Source organism: Oncorhynchus keta, chromosome 8 (assembly GCF_023373465.1).
Source record: "Oncorhynchus keta strain PuntledgeMale-10-30-2019 chromosome 8, Oket_V2, whole genome shotgun sequence".
In the NCBI taxonomy this organism is placed as follows: domain Eukaryota; kingdom Metazoa; phylum Chordata; class Actinopteri; order Salmoniformes; family Salmonidae; genus Oncorhynchus; species Oncorhynchus keta.
The window spans coordinates 15,446,457-15,472,662 of record NC_068428.1 but is presented as its reverse complement, the minus strand read 5'-3'; the positions used below and the strand labels follow the sequence as shown (position 1 = coordinate 15,472,662).

General features: G+C 41.1%; 2 protein-coding genes across 2 annotated transcripts; one reads left to right on the top strand and one right to left on the bottom strand.

Moving 5' to 3' along the window:
• Window positions 1-14,564: 14,564 nt before the first annotated feature.
• hsf2 (heat shock transcription factor 2) lies at window positions 14,565-18,373 on the top strand. Its single transcript, XM_035774819.2, has 11 exons — window positions 14,565-14,765; window positions 15,251-15,359; window positions 15,446-15,573; window positions 15,686-15,810; window positions 15,916-15,991; window positions 16,158-16,219; window positions 16,315-16,396; window positions 16,659-16,768; window positions 16,860-17,117; window positions 17,286-17,388; window positions 17,641-18,373. The coding sequence occupies exons 1-11, from the start codon at window positions 14,673-14,675 to the stop codon at window positions 17,989-17,991; spliced, it is 1,497 nt and encodes a 498-aa protein (XP_035630712.1). The 5' UTR covers window positions 14,565-14,672; the 3' UTR covers window positions 17,992-18,373.
• Window positions 18,374-18,416: 43 nt separating this feature from the next.
• Window positions 18,417-23,162, bottom strand: serinc1 (serine incorporator 1). Its single transcript, XM_035774820.2, has 10 exons — window positions 22,996-23,162; window positions 21,838-21,999; window positions 21,317-21,510; window positions 21,071-21,150; window positions 20,829-20,966; window positions 20,517-20,686; window positions 20,311-20,401; window positions 20,061-20,205; window positions 19,509-19,733; window positions 18,417-19,373 (listed from the first exon to the last, which is right to left on the bottom strand). The coding sequence occupies exons 1-10, from the start codon at window positions 23,032-23,034 to the stop codon at window positions 19,235-19,237; spliced, it is 1,383 nt and encodes a 460-aa protein (XP_035630713.1). The 5' UTR covers window positions 23,035-23,162; the 3' UTR covers window positions 18,417-19,234.
• Between the last annotated feature and the right edge of the window lie 3,044 nt (window positions 23,163-26,206).

Sequence of the window (26,206 nt, the reverse complement as noted above, 5' to 3'; positions counted from 1 at the left end):
AGTCAAACGACACCGCTGGTTCTGCTCACACTGCCCTACCCTGTGCTCTGACCTCTTTCTCCCTCTCTCTCCAGATGAAATCTCGCGTCTTGTGACGGCCGGCCGCCCAACAACCTGCCCGCTCGACCCTATCCCCTCCTCTCTTCTCCAGACCATTTCCGGAGACCTTCTCCCTTACCTCACCTCGCTCATCAACTCATCCCTGACCGCTGGCTACGTCCCTTCCGTCTTCAAGAGAGCGAGAGTTGCACCCTTCTGAAAAAACCTACACTCGATCCCTCCGATGTCAACAACTATAGACCAGTATCCCTTCTTTCTTTTCTCTCCAAAACTCTTGAACGTGCCGTCCTTGGCCAGCTCTCCCGCTATCTCTCTCAGAATGACCTTCTTGATCCAAATCAGTCAGGTTTCAAGACTAGTCATTCAACTGAGACTGCTCTTCTCTGTATCACGGAGGCGCTCCGCACTGCTAAAGCTAACTCTCTCTCCTCTGCTCTCATCCTTCTAGACCTATCGGCTGCCTTCGATACTGTGAACCATCAGATCCTCCTCTCCACCCTCTCCGAGTTGGGCATCTCCGGCGCGGCCCACGCTTGGATTGCGTCCTACCTGACAGGTCGCTCCTACCAGGTGGCGTGGCGAGAATCTGTCTCCTCACCACGCGCTCTCACCACTGGTGTCCCCCAGGGCTCTGTTCTAGGCCCTCTCCTATTCTCGCTATACACCAAGTCACTTGGCTCTGTCATAACCTCACATGGTCTCTCCTATCATTGCTATGCAGACGACACACAATTAATCTTCTCCTTTCCCCCTTCTGATGACCAGGTGGCGAATCGCATCTCTGCATGTCTGGCAGACATATCAGTGTGGATGACGGATCACCACCTCAAGCTGAACCTCGGCAAGACGGAGCTGCTCTTCCTCCCGGGAAGGACTGCCCGTTCCATGATCTCGCCATCACGGTTGACAACTCCATTGTGTCCTCCTCCCAGAGCACTAAGAACCTTGGCGTGATCCTGGACAACACCCTGTCGTTCTCAACTAACATCAAGGCGGTGGCCCGTTCCTGTAGGTTCATGCTCTACAACATCCGCAGAGTACGACCCTGCCTCACACAGGAAGCGGCGCAGGTCCTAATCCAGGCACTTGTCATCTCCCGTCTGGATTACTGCAACTCGCTGTTGGCTGGGCTCCCTGCCTGTGCCATTAAACCCCTACAACTCATCCAGAACGCCGCAGCCCGTCTGGTGTTCAACCTTCCCAAGTTCTCTCACGTCACCCCGCTCCTCCGCTCTCTCCACTGGCTTCCAGTTGAAGCTCGCATCCGCTACAAGACCATGGTGCTTGCCTACGGAGCTGTGAGGGGAACGGCACCTCAGTACCTCCAGGCTCTGATCAGGCCCTACACCCAAACAAGGGCACTGCGTTCATCCACCTCTGGCCTGCTCACCTCCCTACCACTGAGGAAGTACAGTTCCCGCTCAGCCCAGTCAAAACTGTTCGCTGCTCTGGCCCCCCAATGGTGGAACAAACTCCCTCACGACGCCAGGACAGCGGAGTCAATCACCACCTTCCGGAGACACCTGAAACCCCACCTCTTTAAGGAATACCTAGGATAGGATAAGTAATCCTTCTCACCCCCCCACCCCTAAAAGATTTAGATGCACTATTGTAAAGTGGCTGTTCCACTGGATGTCATAAAGTGAATGCACCAATTTGTAAGTCGCTCTGGATAAGAGCGTCTGCTAAATGACTTAAATGTAAATGTAATGTAAATGTTGTGAAGATCCTGGAGGAAACAGGTACAAAAGTATCTATATCCACAGTAAAACGAGTCCTATATCGACATAACCTGAAGGTCGCTCAGCAATGAAGACGCCACTGCTCCAAAACCGCCATAAAAAAAGCCAGACTATGGTTTGCAACTGCACATGGGGACAAATATCGCACTTTTTGGAGAAATGTCCTATGGTCTGATGAAACAAAAATAGAACAGTTTGGACATAATGACCATCGTTATGTTTGGAGGAAAAAGGGGGAGGCTTGCAAGCCGAAGAACACCATCCCAACCGTGTAGCACGGGGGTGGCAGCATCATGTTGTGGGGGTGCTTTGCTGCAGGAGGAACTGGTGCACTTCACAAAATATATGGCATCATGAGGAAGGAAAATGACGTGACTATATTGAAGCAATATCTCAAGACATCAGTCGGGAAGTTAATGCTTGGTCGCAAATGGGTCTCCCAAATGGACAATGACCTCAAGCATAATTCCAAAGTTGTGGCAAAATAGCTTAAGGACAACAAAGTCAAGGTATTTGAGTGGCCATCACAAAGCCCTGACCTCAATCACATAGAAAATGTGTGGGCAGAACTGAAAAAGCATGTGCGAGCAAGGAGGCCGACCAACCTGACTCAGTTACACAAGCTCTGTAAGGAGGAATGGGCCAAAATTCATCCAACGTATTGTGGGAAGCTTGTGGAAGGCTACCCAAAATGTTTGACCCAAGTTAAATAACTTAAAGGCAATGCTACCAAATACTAATTGAATGTATGTACACTTCTGACTCACTGGGAATGTGATGAAAGAAATTAAAGCTGAAATAAATCACTCTCTATACTATTATTCTGACATTTCACATTCTTAAAATAAAGTGGTGATCCTAACTGACCTAAGACAGGGACATTTTACTAGTATTTAATGTCAGGAATTGTAAAAAACTGAGTTTAAATGTATTTGGCTAAGGTGTATGTAAACCTCCAACTTCAACTGTATGTTAAATCTAGTCTATGAGACCAGGCTGTAGTTGAATTTACAGTATTACTAAATAAGAAACATTATGGTCATTCATTTGATTTACAAAAGGTTAAAAAAAACACGTTCTGGTAGTTCCAGAAAGCTGCACTCAAGAACGTATAGGAACCTATTTGCAGACTACAGCTGGACTTGTTAGATTGTCTAAGGAATCATTAATAGACTCCATTTCCTAACCTTTCTATAAAATCGTCAACACTACTCTCTTGTTATCAAGCCTCCATTTCACTAGGTTAGTAGCTAATTAGTTTACTTCGTTCATGGAAAAATGCCAGCTAGCTACAAAGCTACATTGCCTTGGTTGTAGCTGACCTGTATGCTGTCCAGAGCCATGTATTTGTATGTCTTTTTTTTCTCTGAGATTTTTAAAACACAGAGCACAACCATAAAGAGAACCATGCACAGAATGCAACTTTTTCCACCCCGAACTAAATTTACTAACATTAATGTGTGTAAACATGCAGCTATGGTTAAAAGTGTTATATAGTTATTTGTGCGGGACAAATTGTAAGCCTATTAGGCTTGGTTGAATAATAGTTTATAAATGCACTTAAAATGGTCAAACTCTTATTCCATCATGTAACCCTGAAAGGGTTTCACTGTTAAGGAACATTCTCACTTTTGGATTGGATGCATTGGTGCAATTATTTATTTATCCAAGGAATTAAGGAATTATGTCAAGGTCTAACTATCTACGAAATACGCTCAAAATAATGACGACTTCAAACATCCCCATCGGTGTTGATATGGAAGTCATTTAACAGTGCGAAAGAACGGGGTCGAGAAGAAGGTCAGTGTGGATACTTGAATTCTGCTGGATGATTTAGCATAGGTAGTTAGATAGAGTTTGTAGCTAGCTAGTCCAGTGTTGGCTAGCTAACGTTAGCTAACTGAAGCTACCTAGCTAGCAACTAGCTAGTTAGCCTACCAACTACTTACCATCTACAGCAGTGGAGACTCCTCAGAGGAGAACCATCCTCCTCAGTGGAATTAATAAATATAAAAATATTGAAACATTAAATAAGTTAGTATTTTTTAGATAAAACTATACTAAATATATTCACGTCACCAAATAATTGATTAAAACACAGTTTTGCAGTGAAGGTCTACAGGTTTAGCCTTAACAGCACTCCGTAGGGGAGCACTATGGTGAAGCCGGAGTACAGCTAGTTTCCATCCTCCTCTGGGTACATTGACTTCCATACAAAACCTAGGAGGCTCATGGTTCTCACCCCCTTCCAAAGACTTACACAGTAATTAGGACAACTTTCAGAAGATGTCCTCCAACCTATTAGAGCTCTTGCAGCATGGACTGATATGTTGTCCACCCAGTCAAAGGATCAGAGAATGAATCTAGTACTGAAAGCATAAGCTACAGCAAGCTAGCACTGCAGTGCATAAAATGTGGTGAGTAGTTGACTCAAGGAGAGAGAGAGACAATGGTTGAACAGTTTTGAACAAATGTATTTATTTAAAAATGAAGGAGAAACAAGAGAGAGAGAGATATAGTGATATATTGTTGTATTTTGTTATTTTGCGAATGCAGCTAGGTAGTTTAGCCTACTCAAACACCTGACTTAAACAGAGAGGGATGCTATGTTAGCTCACTGGCTATGGCTATATAACACTGGAACTTTTCCAGGTCAAGGTAAGCTTTTGGTTTTATTAATCTATTGCCACCGGGGCCTGCCGGTGTGACTGCTAAACTGCTTGCTGACTGTACACTGTCCTGCATGTTTGTAGCAGGTTTACTAACGCATTACTTTTAGTAGTTATGAGAGAATGCATAGAGTGTGCAAAGCTGTCATCACAGCAAAGGGTGGTAACTTTGAAGAATCTGAAATATAAAATATATTTGTATTTGTTTAACAATTGTTTGGTTACTACATTATTCCATATGTGTTATTTCATAGTTTTGATGACATCACTATTATTCTACAATGTAGAAAATAGTTTTAAAAAATAAACAAAAACCCTTGACTGAGTAGTTGTGTCCAAACTTTTGACTGGTACTGTATATCTTGGTTGAGTTTACCTTTGTTGTAAACTCAACCAAGTTAACCCAGATGGTACACATTTTGGGAGTAAGTGCTAGCAACAACATTAAGTGGAGATGTTGAACAGTGCGCATTGGGCCTATTAAGCCTCCAACTTTTGTAATCTCGGACCCCTTTTCATTTTGTGTCATGGATTAGATTCTGAACGTTGACCATTATTACATTTTTGTATTAGATATTTATTTGTTTTATTTGTTATATATATAATTAGATATATATATAATATTGTATTTTAAGTATTTTAGCTACTACTGCTTTTATTGTTGTCACTGTTGTTTTCATTATTGTGTGTATCACTTTGTTTTGGTAACATTGACCTTGTTGCTCATGCCATTAAATCACATTGAATTTGAGAGAGAGAGAGAGAGAGAGAGAGAGAGAGAGAGAGAGAGAGAGAGAGAGAGAGAGAAAGAGGGAGAGAGGGAGAGAGAGAGAGAGAGAGAGAGAGAGAAAAACTGAGCAACTGCCAGTGACGTGGTAGTACTGCTTCTGTTCTTCACAACAGGACTACTGGAGTCAGTCCAAGAGTCTTATAGCCCTGCACAGACCTCAATAGCTGCCAGAAAAACAAGCATCGCAAACTGAACTTGTGCACGTCACCACAGGTATGTGGAAATTCTCTATGCTGGAAATACGCTTCAGTGCGTTGAAATCACTGTCAGACATGTGCTGTTTATCTCCAAGAGTGAGAGGGAAAGCCATTAAGGTTTTGCCCAAACTCTTGGGATGATAGTGCCTTCAAGAAGCATTAGTGCCTCCACTTTTTTTGAATACCCTCTAAAGTGCTGAATATGCAGAAGCCCAGCAGGCATCTGGCAGCTGGCACAGTCAAAGTATTTCCTCTGAATACAAGTCTATGTACTGCTCGTTAGTATAAAAATGAGATGCACTGTATTATCCCTTATCAACACAACAATGACGAACACCTGGAAAATCACAGCTTGCTGGAAATCTACTTCACCTGAATGTACATCTTATGTACAGAAAAAAACTGCTGTCCACCTTTCTAAAAACCACTCTTTGAGATATTCAACCATCAGAAAAAAAAGGTGTGTCCTAATCGCCTTGACTGGGCCAAAGGCCAAATCTCTGTTACCCTTCAGTGACCCGTCTCCTCTCCTCATACTGTAGTTCACTCCTGGGTGAAAATGCCTAATGGGCTGAGCTCTGTGTCACCGTGACCTAGTGACACAGCTATAAGTGTTTTCTGAGTAATAAAGTACAAGAAAATGTTAATACCGGTACACATAAACATGTGTACCAGGTGGTTCTGAAAGTCTGGAGACTTTGTCTATATATATACAGTATATATTTACTTTTATTACTCTTGGCATGCAAGAATAAAAGTGTCACACGGGGATAAAGCAGCCGAAATGCAGGCCCAATTGTTTGATTTAATTACCGAAAGGTCAATCAGGGAAGAGATGAGGTGAGAAAGTGCAACGAGTTGAAGATTGAGCAGGATTGTCAGACATAGGATTTGGAGGTGTTAGTTAAGTAATGAGCTATACAGTAGATGTCTAGTTAGAACAAAGCCATCTGTGCCCCATCCCGTCTTTATCCCTGCTCTACTGCTAATGATTTTATGGAGGGATTGGTTGTTTTCTACAAAGGCTTGATATCATTATTATAAAGTGATGTCACAGGTATGGTATCGTTGGACATAAAATGATGTCACCTCACACAGATGGTGGGAGAGTAGAAAACCCTGAATTAACAGGCTATAACCTGAATACAAAACAGATGCAAACCTGGATTTGTGTCTCTCTTTATTCCTGCAGCAAATACATTGTGAGAAAGAATCATGTTTGACATAATAAAATAACCATTTTCATATTGTGTCCTTTATCAAACCACAATAATTAGAAGAGATCACATTTGTGAGTCATACAATGTGTGAGACCATTTGTAAACAATTGTGTCCTCAGTGTGCTCAATATGACTGGCTCACAGAGAGCCAGGTACATGCCAGTTATGATGCCAACAAAGAGAAGGCAGAGCCTGAGATGTATAAATGAATACAAATATACAGGTAGAACTTACCTGTGAATAAGTGTAGTCTATGCATTGTAGCACCATTGGTTCGGCTCTGAACTACACGACAGTGTGTTGTCCAAGGTCACACCGTGGTTCTTTGCAGTCTGGGACACAATGGAGTAGTACATGTTGATGGATAGGTCTTGGAGCGGACAGGCCTTCCAAGGAAGGAATAGTGGCCCTGTCTTCTAGAGACACATACAAACAAATGTCAATACATTTTATGTAGCTATAAAGCCCTTGCTACAAAATCAGCAGCGGTCAAATACATAAATACTACTACATACACAATCACATTTGACAGTCATAGGCCTATTAGCTACTTGTGTGTTCACGGACATATTCAACCTCTCCTTGTCCCAGTCTAGGATCCCCCACATGCTTCAAGATGTCCACCATTGTCCATGTACACAAGCAAACTAATGTAACTTGCCTAAATTACTATCACCCTGTAGCACTCACTTCTGTCGTCATAAAGTGCTTCGAGAGGCTGGTCAAGGACCACATCAGCTGACCTGACACCCTGGACCCACTCCAATTTTCATACCGTCCCAACAGATCCATGAATGACGCAAGCGCCATTGCTCTACACACTGCCCTATCACACCTAGACAAAAGGAACACCTATGTGAGAATGCTGTTCATTGACTACAGCTCAGGTTTCAACACCATGATCCCCTCTAAGTTCGACACTAAGCTCAAGGCCCTGGGTATGAACGCCTCCCTCTGCAACTGGATCCTGGACTTACATTTATATTTCACATTTTAGTCATTTAGCAGAAGCTCTTATTCAGAGCGACTTAGTAGTGAGAGCATACATTTTTCTACTTCCTGATAGGCAGACCCCAGGTGGGTAGAGTAGGCAACAACACCTCTGCCACACTGACTTTCAGGGGTGCATGCTCAGCCCCCTCCTGTACTCCCTGTACACCCATGACTGTGTGGCCACTCACAACTCCAACACCATCATAAAGTTTTCAGATGACACAAAGGGGGTGGGCCTGATCACCGACAGCGATGAGACAACCTTCAGGGAGGAGGTTAGAGCCCTGGCAGAGTGGTGCTAGGAAAACAGCCTCTTGAAAAAGAAAAGGAGAGTCGCACACTCAGATGCAATAATTGAATGACCTAATAACAAACGTTTCAACAGAGAAGCTGTTTTCATCAGGGTATAATGACCAACACTGCAGGTCACTAGTTTATATAGTGTCAAAGGATACACACAGGTGTCTGTAATCATGGCCAGGGGTGGCTTGATATCATTTGTTAATTTACAGATATAAATAGAACATTTAAAAACATGAAAGAATAGCATACGATCATAGATACAATTTGGCTACATAGGCTTCAGATCAAAGTCTACGTTGAGACCAAAGGGAGCAAGGGTCTTTAAATTAAAGATACAGGTAGCCTCTCGTTTTAACAATATATTGTCAAGGTCACCCTCTCTCCTAGGGAAGGTGACGTGTTTGATGCCGATATAACGTAGGGACGAAATCGAGTGGTTCACTTCCAGCATCTGATAACACATTTGATTGGGATCTGTTTCCCTGTTTGGGGGTGTTTGAAGAATCTACATTCATAAGTGCCATTACACTTGTAGTTTCCATCCGTTAACGACTCAAACAGACGTTGTGCAGGGGTAAACAAAAAACTGCCTCTCCCTCAACGTCATCAAAATCAAGAAGCTGATCGTGGAATACAGGAAACAGGGGAGGGGATCACGCCCCTATTGTCATCGACAGGAGTGCTGCATCAGATGACCTGGCCTCCACAATCACCCGACCTCAACCCAATTGAGATGGTTTGGGATGAGTTGGACCGCAGAGTGAAGGAAAAGCATCCAACAAGTGCTCAGCATATGTGGGAACTCCTTCAAGACTGTTGGAAAAGCATTCCAGTTGAAGCTGGTTGAGAGAATGCCAAGAGTGTGCAAAGATATCATCAAGGAAAAGGGTGGCTACTTTGAAGAATCTAAAATCTAAAATATATTTTGATTGGCTTAACACTTTTTTGGTTACTACATGATTGAATTGTTTTTTTTTCATAGTTTTGATGTCTTCACTATTATCCTACAATGTATAAAATAGTAAAAATAAAGAAAAACCTTGGAATAAGTAGGTGTGTCCAAACCTTTGAATGGTACTGTATATAAAAAACGTAGTACACAAATGGATGACATAGTACACAAAAAGCGGGGGGGCACGTTTTTGCATGTGAGCACCACTTTCAAAACTACTGGATGAAATTATACAAAAGTTCCTGAGCATCACTTTCACCCAGGTTGGTTACGAACCGGTTGGGAGGACACAACAGGCAGTTTGTTCTTCCATCCACAAGTAAAAGACAAGCACAACCTAGAATTGTTTGTCTGATGAAACAAAACTTCAAAACGTCAAATGAGCAAATGGGACTAGTAAAGGCTGCTGAAAGTTTAACTGCTCATCTTAATAGCTAGCCGGAACTAGTTTAACTTTACTGTAATTAAGGTCAGTACTAGCTATCAAATTCACTGGAGAATACCTGTCTGGTAACACTTTACTTGACCCCCAGTGTCATAACACTTTATGACTTGGACATAACCATGTCATAATATGTCATAACAGCTGACCTTGTGTTATAACATGTCATAATTTGGTCATAACACTGTCATGACACATATATTTAGAACTGTTGTGACATCTGTTGTATTATTTTATGGCTGGTTATGACACCTACATAAGCGTGTCAAAACCTACCACACAAGGCAAAACATTCCGTTACACCATAGTCTACATGTCAACAGTATGTTTATGTTATATAAATACAAATATAAAAATATCAGATTCTAAAATAGACCGTATTAAATTATCATTGTAATTGCGCATAAATTGATGTCAGACATGCCCCTACCCCAACGCTCTGTTGATGATGACAGGGAGGAATGTAGGAGCAGATTTCAGGAGCAGGACAAGTCACTCCCTTTTTGATTAATGAATAGCATAAAGGCATGTAGGTGACAGGTCTATCTGGCTAATATGATTATGATGGTCATAATGCTTCTTGACAGTGTCATAATGTTCATTTTCTTAGTCCAAGTAAAGTGACACAAGATGTTCATAATGCTTCTTGACAGTGTCATAATGTTCATTTTCTTAGTCCAAGTAAAGTGACACAGGATGGTCATAATGCTTCTTGACAGTGTCATAATGTTCATTTTCTTAGTCCAAGTAAAGTGACACAGGATGGTCATAATGCTTCATGACAGTGTCATAATTTTCATTTTCTTAGTCCAAGTAAAGTGACACAGGATGGTCATAATGCTTCTTGACAGTATCATAAAGTGCATTTTCTTAGTCCAAGTAAAGTGACACAGGATGGTCATAATGCTTCTTGACAGTATCATAAAGTGCATTTTCTTAGTCCAAGTAAAGTGACACAGGATGGTCATAATGCTTCTTGACAGTGTCATAATGTTCATTTTCTTAGTCCAAGTAAAGTGACACAGGATGGTCATAATGCTTCATGACAGTGTCATAAAGTGTATTTTCTTCAAGTTATTTAAAATATGTAAACAGAATGAATTGCTACCACAACAACAAAGGACTTAAGAAACAAACTTTCAAATGAAAGGAAACTTCTTGGCAGGGAAAAAACACATTTGAAGAAATGTGGGTTTTGACACTCTTATGTAGGTGTCATAACCAGCCATAAAGTAATGCAATAGATGTCACAAAAGGTGTAAATATATCGGCCATGGCAGTGTTATGACCATGTTATGACAAGTTATGTCAGTTTATGTTTCAAACAGCCTTTTCCGAAATGTAATGTTTTCTTCCCCTTCAAAATAGTCCCATGATTGTTGAGATTTTCGAATTCAACCAATCAAATGTCCCTGTTTCAACTTTTTTTGAAGAGTCTAGTGATCTAGTGAATGTCACTGGCATCAGCTGGTGGAGGATGGAGGGAAAATACGAAATAAGACCATTTGGACAAAGCAAAAGATTTTAGATTTCAGCAGGTAGCCTAGTTGTTAGAGCATTGGACCAGTAACCGAAAGGTTGCTAGTTTGAATCCCCAAGCTGACAAGGTAAAAACTTGTCATTCTGCCCCTGAACAAGGCAGTTAACCCACTGTTCCTAGGCCATCATTGTAAATAAGAGTTTGTTCTTAACTGACTTGCCTAGTTATATAAAAATAAAGTATAAAGACATCATTGTTCCCTAAAGAAAATTAGGGAGATCTACACAGGCTGATGGGTAAGTAATGGCCAGGTATCTCAATGCTGTCAACAATTTTACTAGGCCTATATGGTATGTCATCAATCTGAGAACAAAGTTAATTAAAACAAATTCATTAAATTAAGTGCCTAGGATGTTCCACATCCCAGCCCCTATTGACCTAAATGTCCCCTCCATGCTGTAAGCCATTTATTTTTGTCCCAGGACTTAACACCAACGTGAAATGTGCATGCATGCCTTTTATGGGTTTTGGCTTGTAAGTAGCCATATCATTTCCAAGTCTCACTCAACTAAAATTAAATAAATGGATGTAATACACTTTTTACAAAGAACTTCCTCAAAGTAAAGAAAAACATTTTAAGGTTCGTCTCCAACATCCAACTGAGAAGGTGTGTTTTATTTTTGCTCTTTAATACATAGGTCTTAAAAATAACTATTTATTTGGTGAGATCATTCAATTTGTGTGGTGGAATTTGGAAATGCAGCATTAACTAATATACAGAGGCATTCCCGCTCGGTAACACTGAATCAAAGATGTAAACCACTCGTTTGGCAGTCTGAAGGAAGTCTAATACCTGCATGGCAAACTCCAAACGTATTTATTCATTAAGTAAAAAATAAATCTGCTGGGATCAGCACTAATATATTTTTCTTTGGTTCTTTTCTGTTAAGACTTCAAGATTAATCGAATAATGAGAGCAACAACTATAAAACGCGGGCCCAAGTTCTACATCCAATGGAAAATGTAAATTCATTCCAAAGTTTTTGTTCCAACTCTGCTGCTGCAAAAAAAGGGAGAGGGAGTATGCAGCTTCACAACCACTACCTGAACACCCTGAGCCTGGTCCAAAGAATGGGCATGATTAAGGAATGCTTTGGTAAAACTTTAACCTTAACAGTTCTTTTGTCCTCCACAAGGTTATAGATGAAGATTTTCTTTCCAAAACGCTACTTCCACAAATTGTTCACGTGTTTACTGTTCTCAGACTTTTTCTTAATAGATTTTAGATGTTTATGATTTTTTTAAACAAAATGCTATACATCCATTGTTTAGTTGGAATGGAATGTTCGTATTCCTGTATATTTGACTGTGATATGTGGTTGTCTCACCTAGCCATCTTCTCAAGTTGAATGCACTTACTGTAAATCGCTCTCGATAAGAGGATTTTATGAATGACTAAAATGTCAAGTGTACATTTCAAATTAATTTATGGATTTGTATTTTTTAGCAAATAAATGTCGATGTCACAAATGTAGCATTTGTAAATGTCTTTATTAAATATGTAGTTATTTGTTACATTTGACTGTGTAAAACCTAGCAGTACTACTTATTTCTCTGAGAATGAGGTGAATATATAGAATTTTGCAAAAAAACATGATTATTTGTCTTTCTGAAATGAAACCATCAAGTTATAGATTTTAAACAAATACATTTCTGTCATTGAACAACCCCATGCCATGATTATACTGTATTTTGAAAAAAACCTCACCAATCTCTTTCAAAATGTCTTTAAACAATAAAAGCTAATTTACCAACATTTCTGAAAATTGATATATAGCATTTTGGAATGAAACTCTTCATATTAACACAGGCCTGAATAAAAGTTGCTGTAAAAAATATTAATGTAGGCCAAGTCATATACATTAGCCAACTATTTTTGGAACACTGTAAGCAGCCCTACATGGATCAGTTCACAGAAAATTCTATATTTTCCTATGGCATTAACACCTTACAAGTCAGATAGGAAGGGTCAGATAAGAAGGTTGTCACTTCTGATTGGCCAGTATGTCAAAGACTTTCATGACATTCACCAAACACAAAGTCAAACCAAATTAATCTTCTGAATTAGCCCTTTAACAATGCTGCCACCAAGTGAGACATGTAAGTCCCCTTCAGATTTAGCAATACATACTTTATTTGCTGTTGCTAACCCTACTCTCCAGCATTTGGACGTTTTTCAACTGTGGCATGGCTATTGTCAAATATAATAATAAGCAACTTACATTACAGGCCCACCATACTGTTTATTTATATTAATGTTCAAGGCTCAAGCAGTATTTTACTTCTATCCAGAACAATTGTAAATATGGCACTGAGCTTACTTCCCTGTACTATACAATGAAAGGCAGAATGTCACCTGTCTTACTTTAATGTGCTGTGATTTTTGCCTTTCCGATAATCTCGCTGTCTCAGAATCAAAGAATGTCCTAATTAGTGCCATTTAAAAGGACTTCATGACGTCTTTTGATGTAATATTACTGTCTGTCCCAATTAGCTGTGCACTTGTCAACCTAATTTTGTTATGATGTCTCAGTAGCATGCACTGTTGGCAACATAGATCTTTTTGCGAAACGTGCCCCTCTCTGTGTAGTATGTTAGCCTACTTAGTGTATGTTGTTAAGCCACAGCAATTAAGTGTAGGTATGTGTGTTTGATAAATACAGTATAATATCATTAAATCTTGTGCAGCGTTTGGTGATTCTTAAACATTTGCATGAATCCCTCTGAAGAATGCAAAAAATACCAATCGAATGAAAAGTTACCTAGATCACAATAGTGTACTTTTAATGTCAAATGAGAAATGCCCTCTATTGGGAATAAATTACATCCTTACTTATCTGTTTCACAAAGCAGGGAGTTATGGCCAACCAACCCCCACACATTGTTTCTGCTGTTCTCTAGCTGCACTCTAGCAGGTAGGTAGTCAACAGTGGTCCTCTCAACCTGTGGAGGGAAACGGTTTTACTTAACCCCTAAACTATCCTTTGTGGCTTTTTCCACTGAGATGGCTATAAAAGCTAAACATTTTTTTCTTTCCATTCTTTTCATGATATTTGTCCTGAACATTGCAAATATTAAAGATATTCCAGAAATTTAATGAATGATTCAGATCAATTGAAAATGTAATCTTAATTTCACTTCAGTACTTTGATAATTGTTAAACTTGTATCTGTGTTAGACCCTTATGCAGTAAATAGGTAAATGAAACCAATCTGTAAGATGAAAACTAACACATAGGAGCAGAAATTTGAGAAATATCTGAAGTAGAAAACTATCCTAAAAATGTTACATGCTACCTGTAGTGACTAAATTTGAGGGGTGACAACGTTATCCTAAGGACGACGGTGCCATTATTCACATTAGGCTGGAATGTACATAATCTAAGGCTGACACCTAGTGGCAATAAATAGAATTACTCATCAATCGAATGTAAACAAACCTAGGTACGTACGTTACCTAGTTATGAGCATCCTCCCATGCCAGCTGACTCGAGAGCTATCAATATATATGTGAAAACATTTCCAGTTACCTGAAAGCATTTCACAGAAAAAGAAATAGCTAACACATTTCAGCAATAATTTGCAGATTGCTAATTGAGCCATGCTGCTACGTTACACGTGATAAAAGTTACGTAAATCAAGATTCAACCAATCAGCTTCTGCTCTTCAAACAGGAAGTTGTGTGCATGTTTACGACGTTATTTTCTTCTCAGCGACTTGCTTTTTTCATCCCAAAAAGGCATCTTTCCACCTTCAGTTTGCAAAATGAAACAAAACTCAAATGTTCCAGCTTTCCTCACCAAGCTTTGGACTCTTGTGGAGGATTCTGATACGAATGAATTTATTTGTTGGAGTCAGGTAAATTAAATTGCCCCGCTAAGCGTACCAGAGCTAGCTAGCGAGTAAGCGCTAGCGCTGCAGGGTGTGAAATGAACGATTTAGCCAGCTAGCGATTTATCATCTGTTGCCTCATATACCGAGTTATAGTATTTCTTCCTAGTCTTGAATGCAGGTGTCACTGGTAGGCTTCAAGAAGCATCATTTTGTTTAGCTACTGATGTCAAAGACGAATTTGCTATTGTTGTCCGTGCTGCTAAAGCTTGCATAGTAGCCTCCGCCACAACCCTCCCCCAGAAGCTGACGTTATAGCTAGCGAGTGCTATTTGAAATATCTGTTTGAATGTTGGCTAGTGTCCTAATAAGAGCACATCAATAAGCATTCCGTCAGGCAAGAAAGTCCATACACTGTTTAGTTCCTGAAATGTAACACAAATACATTCCCTTTAGTGGAAGTAGTTGTTGACATTGCAGTCTCATAACTATAATAATGCATTGTTTTCTAGGAGGGGAACAGTTTCCTCGTCATGAACGAACAGCGATTTGCCAAGGAGATCCTTCCCAAGTTCTTCAAACACAACAACATGGCTAGTTTTGTCAGACAACTAAATATGTGTAAGTCAGCTATTCTATAAACAGCTGCTCAGCTGTTCTAGTGGAATGCCCCCTGTGCAGCTGTCTAATGGGTGGTCTCTCTGTAGATGGATTTCGCAAAGTGATGCACATTGACACAGGCATAGTGAAGCAAGAGCGTGATGGGCCAGTTGAATTCCAGCATCCTTACTTTAAACATGGGCAGGATGACTTGCTGGAAAACATCAAAAGAAAGGTGAGACCATCATGAGGAAACAAACAAATAATGGTAAACACATAAATAACCTATCAGTAAGTGGTCAAACTGAATATGGTAGACATTGAGTAATGGGCATATTTTTTTTCAGGTTTCTAATGCAAGACCAGAGGATACTAAGATCAAACAGGAAGACCTGTCCAATATTTTGGCCAGTGTTCAGAATGTTCATGGAAAACAAGAAAGCATTGATTCCCGACTCAACACATTGAAAAGGTATGCAAACTACCATGCCCTGGCAATTAAATGGGGGTATAAAAGTAGTAGTGATGTGTTGGTTTGGAGATGGTACTATGCTGATGCTTGAGTTTCTGTTTACAGAGATAATGAAGGTCTATGGAGGGAAATATCAGACCTGAGACAGAAGCACTCCCAACAGCAGCAAATCATTAAGAAGGTACAGTAAAATGTTCTTCACCCCAAATTACTTCACATATTCAGTGGAAGTTGAATTGGAAACAATTGTCTTACAATAAAACAGCTTAACCATTGAATGCATAATTGGCCTTAAGGCTATAAAAGTTTAATCTAACTTTGCTTGTTGTGGTCTTTGTTCATTGCAGTTGATACAATTCATTGTCACATTTGTACAGAAGAACCGGATTATGGGTTTAAAACGCAAACGGTAAGCCTTCATAGTATAACAATTCTTGCACCGAATGACATCATCGATTACAAAACATTATTAATACATGTTACTTCTCAATCTCCATTTTTCAGACCTATTCTACTGAACAACAACGGAAAGAAGCCTAAATACATCCATGAAATCTACGATGAACCTCCCCTGGAGCACAATAAAGTATGTGTAGAGGTCTGAAGGGATTTACCTCCTTATGTAAGGTATACACGGGGATGTCCATCCATTGACATCACACTAATGATACTAGCAAATACACTAGATATTTTTTCTTGACAAGATTAAGGCAGGATCATTGCCAATGAAAATGGCTTCAATTGTGAGCCAATGAAACTTGACATTGTCAGGGGGAATTTTCCAATATGAGTCAATGTTATTTCAATGAAAAGCATTCTAAAAATGTATATTCTGAGCCCTCTCCCAGCCCTCTGTCAGTGGTTTGAAGAACGCAGATCTTACTGATGATGTTGTCATCTGTGACGTAACTGACGACGATGCAGAGATCACAGAGGGCCCCTCAATAATGGATCAATCGTAAGTCAACATCTACATTTTTGTTTCATGTATATTTCTGTCTGTGCCATCTATCCTCATGCCTGTTCTCCTCTCCTTCATTCATTCTTAGGGGGGATGTAGAAATTGTTGAGGTCTTCGACAGCAATACTGTGTCACCGACAGATGGCGCTGACAATCCAGGCCAGACCAACTCTTTGGTATTTGAACCAGAAGAGACCACCATAAGCACATATGATAGCCTTCCAACCAGCAGCGTCTTGCAACTCAACAAACCATCAGGTCTGAGCCTGGAGGATCCCATGAAGATGATGGACTCAATCCTCAATGAGAGTGGAGCTATTTCTCAAAATATCAACCTCCTCGGCAAGTAAGTGGACTTGACTTGCTTTATCTTCGTGGTCCGTAGTTCCTGAAGAACTTTAAAAGGCTCTCACAATATGTCCCATATTATCATTTTTGCAATACTAAGGATATATAGGCCTATGGAATATGTTTCAGCTTACAGTTAATAAGAAGCATCCATATGTTTTAACAGGGTTGAGCTGATGGACTACTTGGACAGCATTGACTGCAGTTTGGAAGACTTTCAGGCTATGTTGTACGGGAAGCAGTTCAGCATTGATCCAGATATTTTAGAGGTATGCTTTTTCATTTTTGATACAAAATGTTATTTTTACTCAGTTCTATGATTCCTCTTCAGTTCAGTTCAAATTGCCCTGTGAACTTGCAAGATTTCAGCATCTGCACAGCTTAAGTGAGTCCTGTCAAACAGGCAATACACAAGTCTATAGTGACGCTACTACCTGCTTCCCCTCTTTACTCAACATCAAGCCTTCCTGTCTGAATTCTTTTGTTAGGGAATTCATTTCACTCAATTATGTCATCTTTAGGAGAGTGGTGGTTCCAAAGGAAATGCAGGGCTGCTATCCAAAGGAGGCAAGTCTGGCATCTCTGCAGACAAGCAGCTGGTCCAGTACACGTCCTGCCCTCTGCTGGCCTTCCTGGATGGCTGCACCCCTTTGGCCCCTGAGCCAGACAGCAGCATAGCCACAGAGCTGGGAGACAGCCTGCTGCAGCCCAGCACTGAGGTACCCACAGACCTTCTGGAGCCAGATGAGGAGCCTCCACGGAGCTCCCTGATCCGCCTAGAGCCCCTGACTGAGGCAGAGGCCACGCTTTTCTACCTGTGTGAACTCAACCCAGAAGGGAGCGCCACTGACTCGACACAGCTGGATATTTAACCAAGGAGCAGAAAAAAATGATTTACTGTATTTATTTCCTTGTATCTTTTGGTACATTTAGGTCAGAAGACATTCCATAATGTAGCTGTTGATATGGTTTCTCCACTAGCAGTTGAAGGTAAACCCTGATTAAAGAAAAGGCTGCAATTTTGTTTCACTGTATTATTGATTCCTGTATTGATAGGTCAATGATCACATCAATCTTTAAATGAAAAAAAAAAAAGTGCCTGCGCATTTCCTTGTCCTAGAACTACAGTGCTCAGTATTTCAAATATTGCAGTCTGGTGTGTATCATAAGGTGTCGTGTTATAAGACTGTGATTTTGCGAGATTCACTGTTAAGCTTCACAATGACATTCAAAATAAAGTATTTTCATTCTGAATGTGGTATGAAGTGGCAAAATTCAAGAAAAAGCATGGTTTGCCTTGGGTTACAAATGCACTTTAATACATATCCAAAGGCAAACTATTCAGGAGAAATGGGAGTTGACATGTATCTTGTCTGCTAAAAACACTTAATACCTTAAATTATGCTAAAGCATCTACAAAATAACTTATCCACTGTTTGAACATCATCAGTATTTTACCTTTAAAAGATAACTAGTGCAAATCATAAGTAACACAAGGTACATAAAACTGAGGGTCTTATTACAAGATGTGCAAGTTGCCCAAAAGGTAAAGCTGCAGGTTAGCAATTGGGGCGGATATTCTGAAAAGGAAACCACAGCAACATTAAGATTTACATGATGGTAGATTAGCCTATAATATCATGCAAATGGTTAATCATGCTTACTGATGGAAATGAACCTAGGATAACAATGTTAGCTAATATCTGGAACCCTGCACTTCCTCTACATATGCCTAACTTAAAGTGAAGGAAAGTGTAGCATAAACAAAGCAGCCTTACCCATTTTGTAACAAATTAACAGTTCTTTCCGAATGTCCTATCCAGAACCGATTACAGTTGAGGAAGAGTCCTCCCTTCTTTAACTGAACACATGTCCACTGACCATCTCCCCAAGCCCCAGCAACCTTTACAACCCCAACTCTGCAAAAGTAATCCTCATTCTTTAAATTGTGCAATAGGATAAAACACAGTGGATAACACATGTACTCAATACTTGCATGCATGCCGTTTGTTAAAAACAAAAAGGGTGGGTTATCCACGGGGAATACACACAGAGCTTGTTCACCTTATACAATTTTGAGCAAATGATTGCGCCCCCCTCTAATTCTTTAGCTCATCAGTCAAAGTCTCGATTGACCAGGACCAGTGGGGCAGCCAGGGTCCACACATACAGGGCAATGCAGATCCAGCTGGAGGAGATCTTCACCCACACAGAGGGCCACTTGCTGGTCATTGTCTCATAGCTGGAGTCGGGGCTGGGGAAATCAAAAAGAGACCTTTTAAAATGAGTGACCTGTGTATATGTTCACAATATTCAATACTTAAGCAGACTCATTGCCTAATTCTCATGTATAAAACCAGATCAACCAGGGAGAGTGAGAGATACACACCTGTACCAGTTGGTGAGAGTCATCATGATGTAGAGGGAGGCAAGGAAGAGCATGAAGTGGAAGAAGGAGTAGCTGTAGGTGACTCCGTCCTTCTCGTTGTCCAAGGCCCGGTTCTCGCCGTCTTCCATGTCAAAGTTCTCAGGGTGGGGGCCATCCTCGATCAGTGCAGACTCGTCACTGGTCAGAGTCAGTTTGTTCACTTGGGTGTTGGAGGAGTTTCGGATGCTAGAGGAATGAATTGTTATTGTTAGGGTCAATGGCAACTACACGAAGCTGGTAAAAAAAAAATGTACAATTATTTTACCTTTATTTAACGAGGCAAGTCAGTTAAGAACCAATTCTTATTTTCAATGACGGCCTAGAAACAGTGTGTTAACTGCCTTGTTCAGGGGCAGAACAACATTTTTACCTTGTCAGCTCGGGGATTCGATCTTGCAACCTTTCGGTTACTAGTCCAACGCTCTAACCACTAGGCTACCTGGTGATAAAATAACATTAGCAGTTCCTTCTTATAGGAAACTGCAGACAGTTAGAGTTTGACCTGTTTTTTACCTTGAGTATAGAACACACATCAGAAACAGGACCAGCCCCACAATGCCCTGGGCATCCCACCACTGAACAACAGGATGGTCCTTGCCAGCTGGGGCAGTGTTGTTGAGGCCAATGATACCCAGCAAGCTTGGGTTGCATTTCCTGTCTGTGGATGGCAAAGACCAATACATTCACTCAAGTTGTCTTGATGAAGAGCTAGCCACCGATTCGTGTATTGAAAAGGGAGACATTGGCTCATTAAAATCCTCACCTGGCTCATTGGTCATGGCAGACCAGGTGAGATACATGGTGTACAAAGTCACAATGGAAGACTGCAGCAACCCGGACCTTGGCTGGGACTCCTGTTGAGAAAAGGGGTGAGAACACATAATGACATGTTTATTATATAACATGATGAAGGTTTTAGGGATACAACATGGAGTGTAGGTGACATGCTGGTCCAATGCACTTCCTTACCTGAATCTGTGGCAGGATGGACATGACTGAGGCTCCCACACACAGCAGCATGTTGACAGTGATGAAGGCCTTGTTTTCAGTGCAGCCGTCAGTGTGGGTGTAGTAGACGTAGAACATGACCAGAGACACAAGGGACAGGATGTAGTTGATGGTTGTAGCAGACAGCAGAGCTGCAAGGGAGGAATGACACTTGATGGTTATTTCTGGACAATGGGGACAGAGGTTAGAGGAGAGTAGACGCTGAAGACTGCTTTAACTCAACCCGTCACCATTTCCACAAGGTATTCTCAAAGCGAAGCTCACGTCCCATACCTGCATACCAGCAGCGAGAGTTGCCCTCCTCCATTTTCTCCACCCAGGACTCATTCCAGGAGTGGGCAAAGTCAATCAGCAGGACCAGCTGGATCAGGATGAAGCAAAAAGCTCCAGCCATTCCTATGTAGAACCAAACTATGGGAGAGAAGGGCAATGTGTGAACTACTTTCAAAGAGCTGCAGGATATGCTAATATTTCCATGAGACAGAAAAATATATTTGAATGAAAAGGAGCGTTACCAGTTGTGAAGGCACCCTCTGGAATGAAGAATGCACCGATGGTAATGGCAGTCGCTGCAGCAAACTTGAAGAACCAAAACCTAAACGATAGCATAAGTATTTTAACTGTGTGACCTTTTGTTTTAACTTCCTTATAAACAGATACCCTTATTTATTAATTATATTCATGCCTTGCAGTATATAAGCTTATTGATATCATCATTACCTATAAATAATTATAAATAAGACTCGCTGTGTCATTTTTACCCGTTGTGTACTGCAGCTCTAGGATCCTGGCTACTCTTGACCTTGACCATAAGGAGGGAGAAGAGCAGGAAGAACATGGACATGCCGAAGCAGACACGGTACACAGCCTTGTAGCCGACCAAGACATCACAGTTGACATGACCCTCCACACCTGGGATTGATGTACCCATTCCCCCATCACAGAATCCTGGAATCTGCAAGAGCCAAGATGCACAGGTAATTAGTCAGGCAAATAGAAAAATATATAGAATTAGGTCACTGAGCACACAAAACATTATGAACACATGCTCTTTCCATGACACACTGACCAGGTGAATCCAGGTTAAAGCTATGATCCCTTGAGGTCACTTGTTAAATCCACTTCAAATCAGTGTATATGAAGGGGAGGAGACAGATTAAAGAAGGAGTTTTAAGCCTCGAGACAAGATTTACGTGCCTTTGAACGGGGTATGGTAGTAGGTGCCAGGAGCATCGGTTCGAGTGTACATGTTGTACATCAAACACATAACATAGTTTGGTACCTTCTTGAGTTGCTCTTCCATCCCTGGCATTAGCATGATGCATGCGATGCCCACACCCAGAAGGAGGAAGAAGGCATAGATAAGTCGGGTGACAGTGGAGTTATTCCCACTGGGGCAGCATCTGCACAGCAGGCAGGGAGCAGTGCCACACAGGCAGGGGATCTACAGTGAAGACAACATTATTAATCAATTAGCTAATAATAAGCATTGAACTGATGGTGACACAATCATGCATCTGCCTAGCTACCACTGAATGGTTGAACAAATATAATAATGGTACCAAGTCAACAGGTTATTAATTCATTGATCAGTTAATCAATCCACCTAGGGTTAACATAACACCAACACAGTTGTTTTTGACAAGTTGCTAACTATTATGGAAACCAAATCCCTGCCAAGAATAGAGATCTGGCCATGGCTGGTGTCAAACCTAATCAAGTGGATACCAATGTGGAAGAGAACGTCCAAACAGCTAACGTTACAATTTCAGCTTAAACGGTTTCAGGAATGGTATTAGTATAACCAAATAGGAAAAAAACAGACCTATGCCTGTTATTGTCTCTACATGAACTTAGTGTATTTTCAGGACGCACATTTCGCAAGTCACTACTAGGCTAACGTTACATGGAGACGTCATAGCTGTCTGTAGCTGTTATCTGACTGTGCTTTGACTGCGACGGTGTTGCAATATTTCCAAGTACCGGTAGCTAACGTTAGCTTAGCTATCAATGACAAAGTGGCTAACTATCTAGTTAGCTTTCACGTAAGGCTACATTGCTGTGTAGTATCGAAAATGTAAAATGTATACGGTAGAGAGCAATAGTTAATTTGAATAAAACATGGTCGGGTTCGAACTGTCAAACACCACATAGTTATGACGGTTGTTTGCCAAATAAAATAATAATTTTTCAATAATTTGTGTTCAAGTGTTGGAAATATTATCACAGGCCAATTTATTTCATTAAAAAGGCAATGCGCAAATCCCGACAACTGAACAGGGAGGAACCACCCTGGCTTGCCTTCGTTGTTGCGCATTTACTACAGAAGGTTAGCAACTGAGCTAGCGAAGCTATCTCGGAAAAAATGGTTGATTCGGCCCTTTTGTTTTTTATAACTGGATATGATGTCGACTTTAATTTTAATTAAGAAAATACTTACCCAACTCGCCATGGAGCACAGTCCAAGAACGGCCCCCATGGTGTTTTGCTGAAATACGACTTCTCCGTGAAAAAATATGGATGCTTCTCGTCTGTTTACGATCTCTTCTTCTTCAATGAGGTTTAACCGCGGTTGGCATCCAATAAATGATGCATTTCCGCCACCTACTAGACTGGAGTATAACTCCCTTACACTTTGCTTAAAAACAAATAAATATACAGTACCGGTCAAAAATGTGGACACACCTACTCATTCAAGGGTTTTTCTTATTGGACTATTTTCTGCATTGTAGAATAATAGTGAAGACATAAAAACGATGAAATAAAACATATGGTATTTTTATTTTACCTTTATTTAACTAGGCAAGTCAGTTAAGAACAAATTCTTATTTTCAAGAAAGCCTAGGAATAGTGGGCTAATTGCCTTGTTCAGGAGCAGAACGACAGATTTTTCCTTGTCAGCTCAGGGATTCAATCTTTACATTTACATTTAAGTCATTTAGCAGACGCTCTTATCCAGAGCGACTTACAAATTGGTGCATTCACCTTATGACATCCAGTGGAACAGCCACTTTACAATAGTGCATCTAAATCTTTAGGGGGGTGAGAAGGATTACTTATCCTATCCTAGGTATTCCTTAAAGAGGTGGGGTTTCAGGTGTCTCCGGAAGGTGGTGATTGACTCCGCTGTCCTGGCGTCGTGAGGGAGTTTGTTCCACCATTGGGGGCCAGAGCAGCGAACAGTTTTGACTGGGCTGAGCGGGAACTGTACTTCCTCAGTGGTAGGGAGGCGAGCAGGCCAGAGGTGGATGAACGCAGTGCCCTTGTTTGGGTGTAGGGCCTGATCAGAGCCTGGAGGTACTGAGGTGCCGTTCCCCTCACAGCTCCGTAGGCAAGCACCATGGTCTTGTAGCGGATGCGAGCTTCAACTGGAAGCCAGTGGAGAGAGCGGAGGAGCGGGGTGACGTGAGAGAACTTGGGAAGGTTGAACACAGGATGAACGCAGTGCCCAACCTTTCGGTTACTAGTCCAACACTCTAACCACGAGGCTATCTGCCGCCACATGGTATCATGTAGTAAACCCACGGTATCATTTAGTAAACAAAAAAGTGTTAATAAAATAAAAATATATTTAATTTTAGATGATTCAAAGTAGCCACCCTTTGCCTTGATGACAGCTTTGCACACACTTGGCATTCTCTCATCCAGCTTCACCTGGAATAATTTTCCAACATGCTTGAAGGAGTTCCCACATATGCTGAGCACTTGTTGGCTACTTTTCCTTTACTCAGTGGTCCAACTCATCCCAAACCATATCAATTGGGTTGAGGTCGGGTGATTGTGGAGGCCAGGTCATCTGATGCAGCACTCCATCACTCTCCTTCTTGGTCAAAAACCCTTACGCAGCCTGGAGGTGTGTTGGGTCATTGTCCTGTTGAAAAGCAAATGATAGTCCCGCTAAGCGCAAAGTAGATGGGATTGTGTTTAGCTGCAGAATGCTGTGGTAGCCATGCTGGTTAAATGTGCCTTGAATTCCAAATAAATCACAGACAATGTCACCAGCAAAGCACCCCCACACCATCACACTTCCTCCTCCATGCTTCATGGTGGGAACCACACATGCGGAGACCATCCATTCACCTACTCTGCGTCATACAAAAGACATGGAGGTTGGAACCAAAAATCTTACATTTGGACTCATCAGACCAAAGGACAGATATCTACTGGTCTAATGTCCATTGCTCGTGTTTCTGGTCCCAAGCAAGTCTCTTCTTGCCCTTTAGTAGTGGCCTGCAGCAATTTGACCATGATGGCCTGATTCACACAGTTTCATCTGAACAGTTGATGTTAAGATGTGTCTGTTACTTGAACTCTGTGAAGCATTTATTTGGGCTGCAATTTTTGAGGTGGGTAACTCTAATGAACTTATCCTCTCTAGCAGAGGTTTCACTGGGTCTTCCTTTCCTGTGGCGGTCCTCATGAGAGCCAGTTACATCACAGTCCTTGATGGTTTTTGCAACTGCACTTGAAGAAACTTTGAAAGTTCTTGACATTAAGCCCTTCATGTCTTAAAGTAATGATGGACTGTCATTTCTCTTTGCTTATTTCAGCTGTTCTTGCCATAATATGGTCTTTGGTCTTTTACCAAATAGCCCTACCTTCTATTTTAACATGGAACACCTGTTAATTGAAATGAAGCTGGTTGAGTGAATGCCAAGAGTGTGCAAAGCTGTTATCAAGGCAAAGGATGGCTACTTTGAAGAATCTCAAATATAAAATATATTTTGATTTGTTTAACACTTTTTTGGTTACTACATAATTCCATATGTGTTATTTCATAGTTTTTATGTCTTCGATATTATTATACATTGTAGAAAATAGTAAAAATAAAGAAAAACCCTAGAATGAGTAGGTGTGTCCCAACTTTTGACTGGTGCTGTATATAAATAAAAAATCAACAAATACCCTACCATCTAATCCTACGCTCACTAAAAACTCCACTATTTGCATCTATCTAGTCCTACCTCAGGCCAACAACCTGAAAGGACGGGACACCACCACTCAACACACCTTGTAACTCTTCTGACGCCAGGTCTCGTACATCCAAATACCTCTCTGCAGCTGCCACCATATCCTCATTTTTCTGCAACTTATGTTCCATCCCTACAGTACAATTGATAACCATTGTTATAAATGCTAAAAATCCAATCTTACTGAAGCATGTATTACTTGTCGGCTTATCCCTCTGTACTGGTACAGATCTACTACTCACACCACTCCTCTCAGAATCCCTCCCCCTTGACCCATCTTCCTCTTCTTTCTTTACTGCCTCAGCATATGACAACTTCTGCACTACTCTAAACTTTGAAACCTCAACCTGCCTCTTTCCTCCAGACATGTCTGATCCGCAGCCCCATGGGCATCCCTACAATTAACACATACCACTTCTTTCCCCAATGCTACACATTCCTTTGTCTCATGCCCTTCACATGTCTCACACCTAGGAACCTCCCTCCTTCACACTGCTGAAACATGCCCATAAGCTTGACACCTGTAACCGCGTAATGTGTTTGACACACAGGGTAACTTATATATTCTACCATCACTTTGTCAGGCAAAGACTCAACATCAAAACTCAAAAGAACAGACAACGACTCTTCTGTTTCACGCCACCCTGTCTGCATCGCACCAAACGACAAGAATCACAAGCA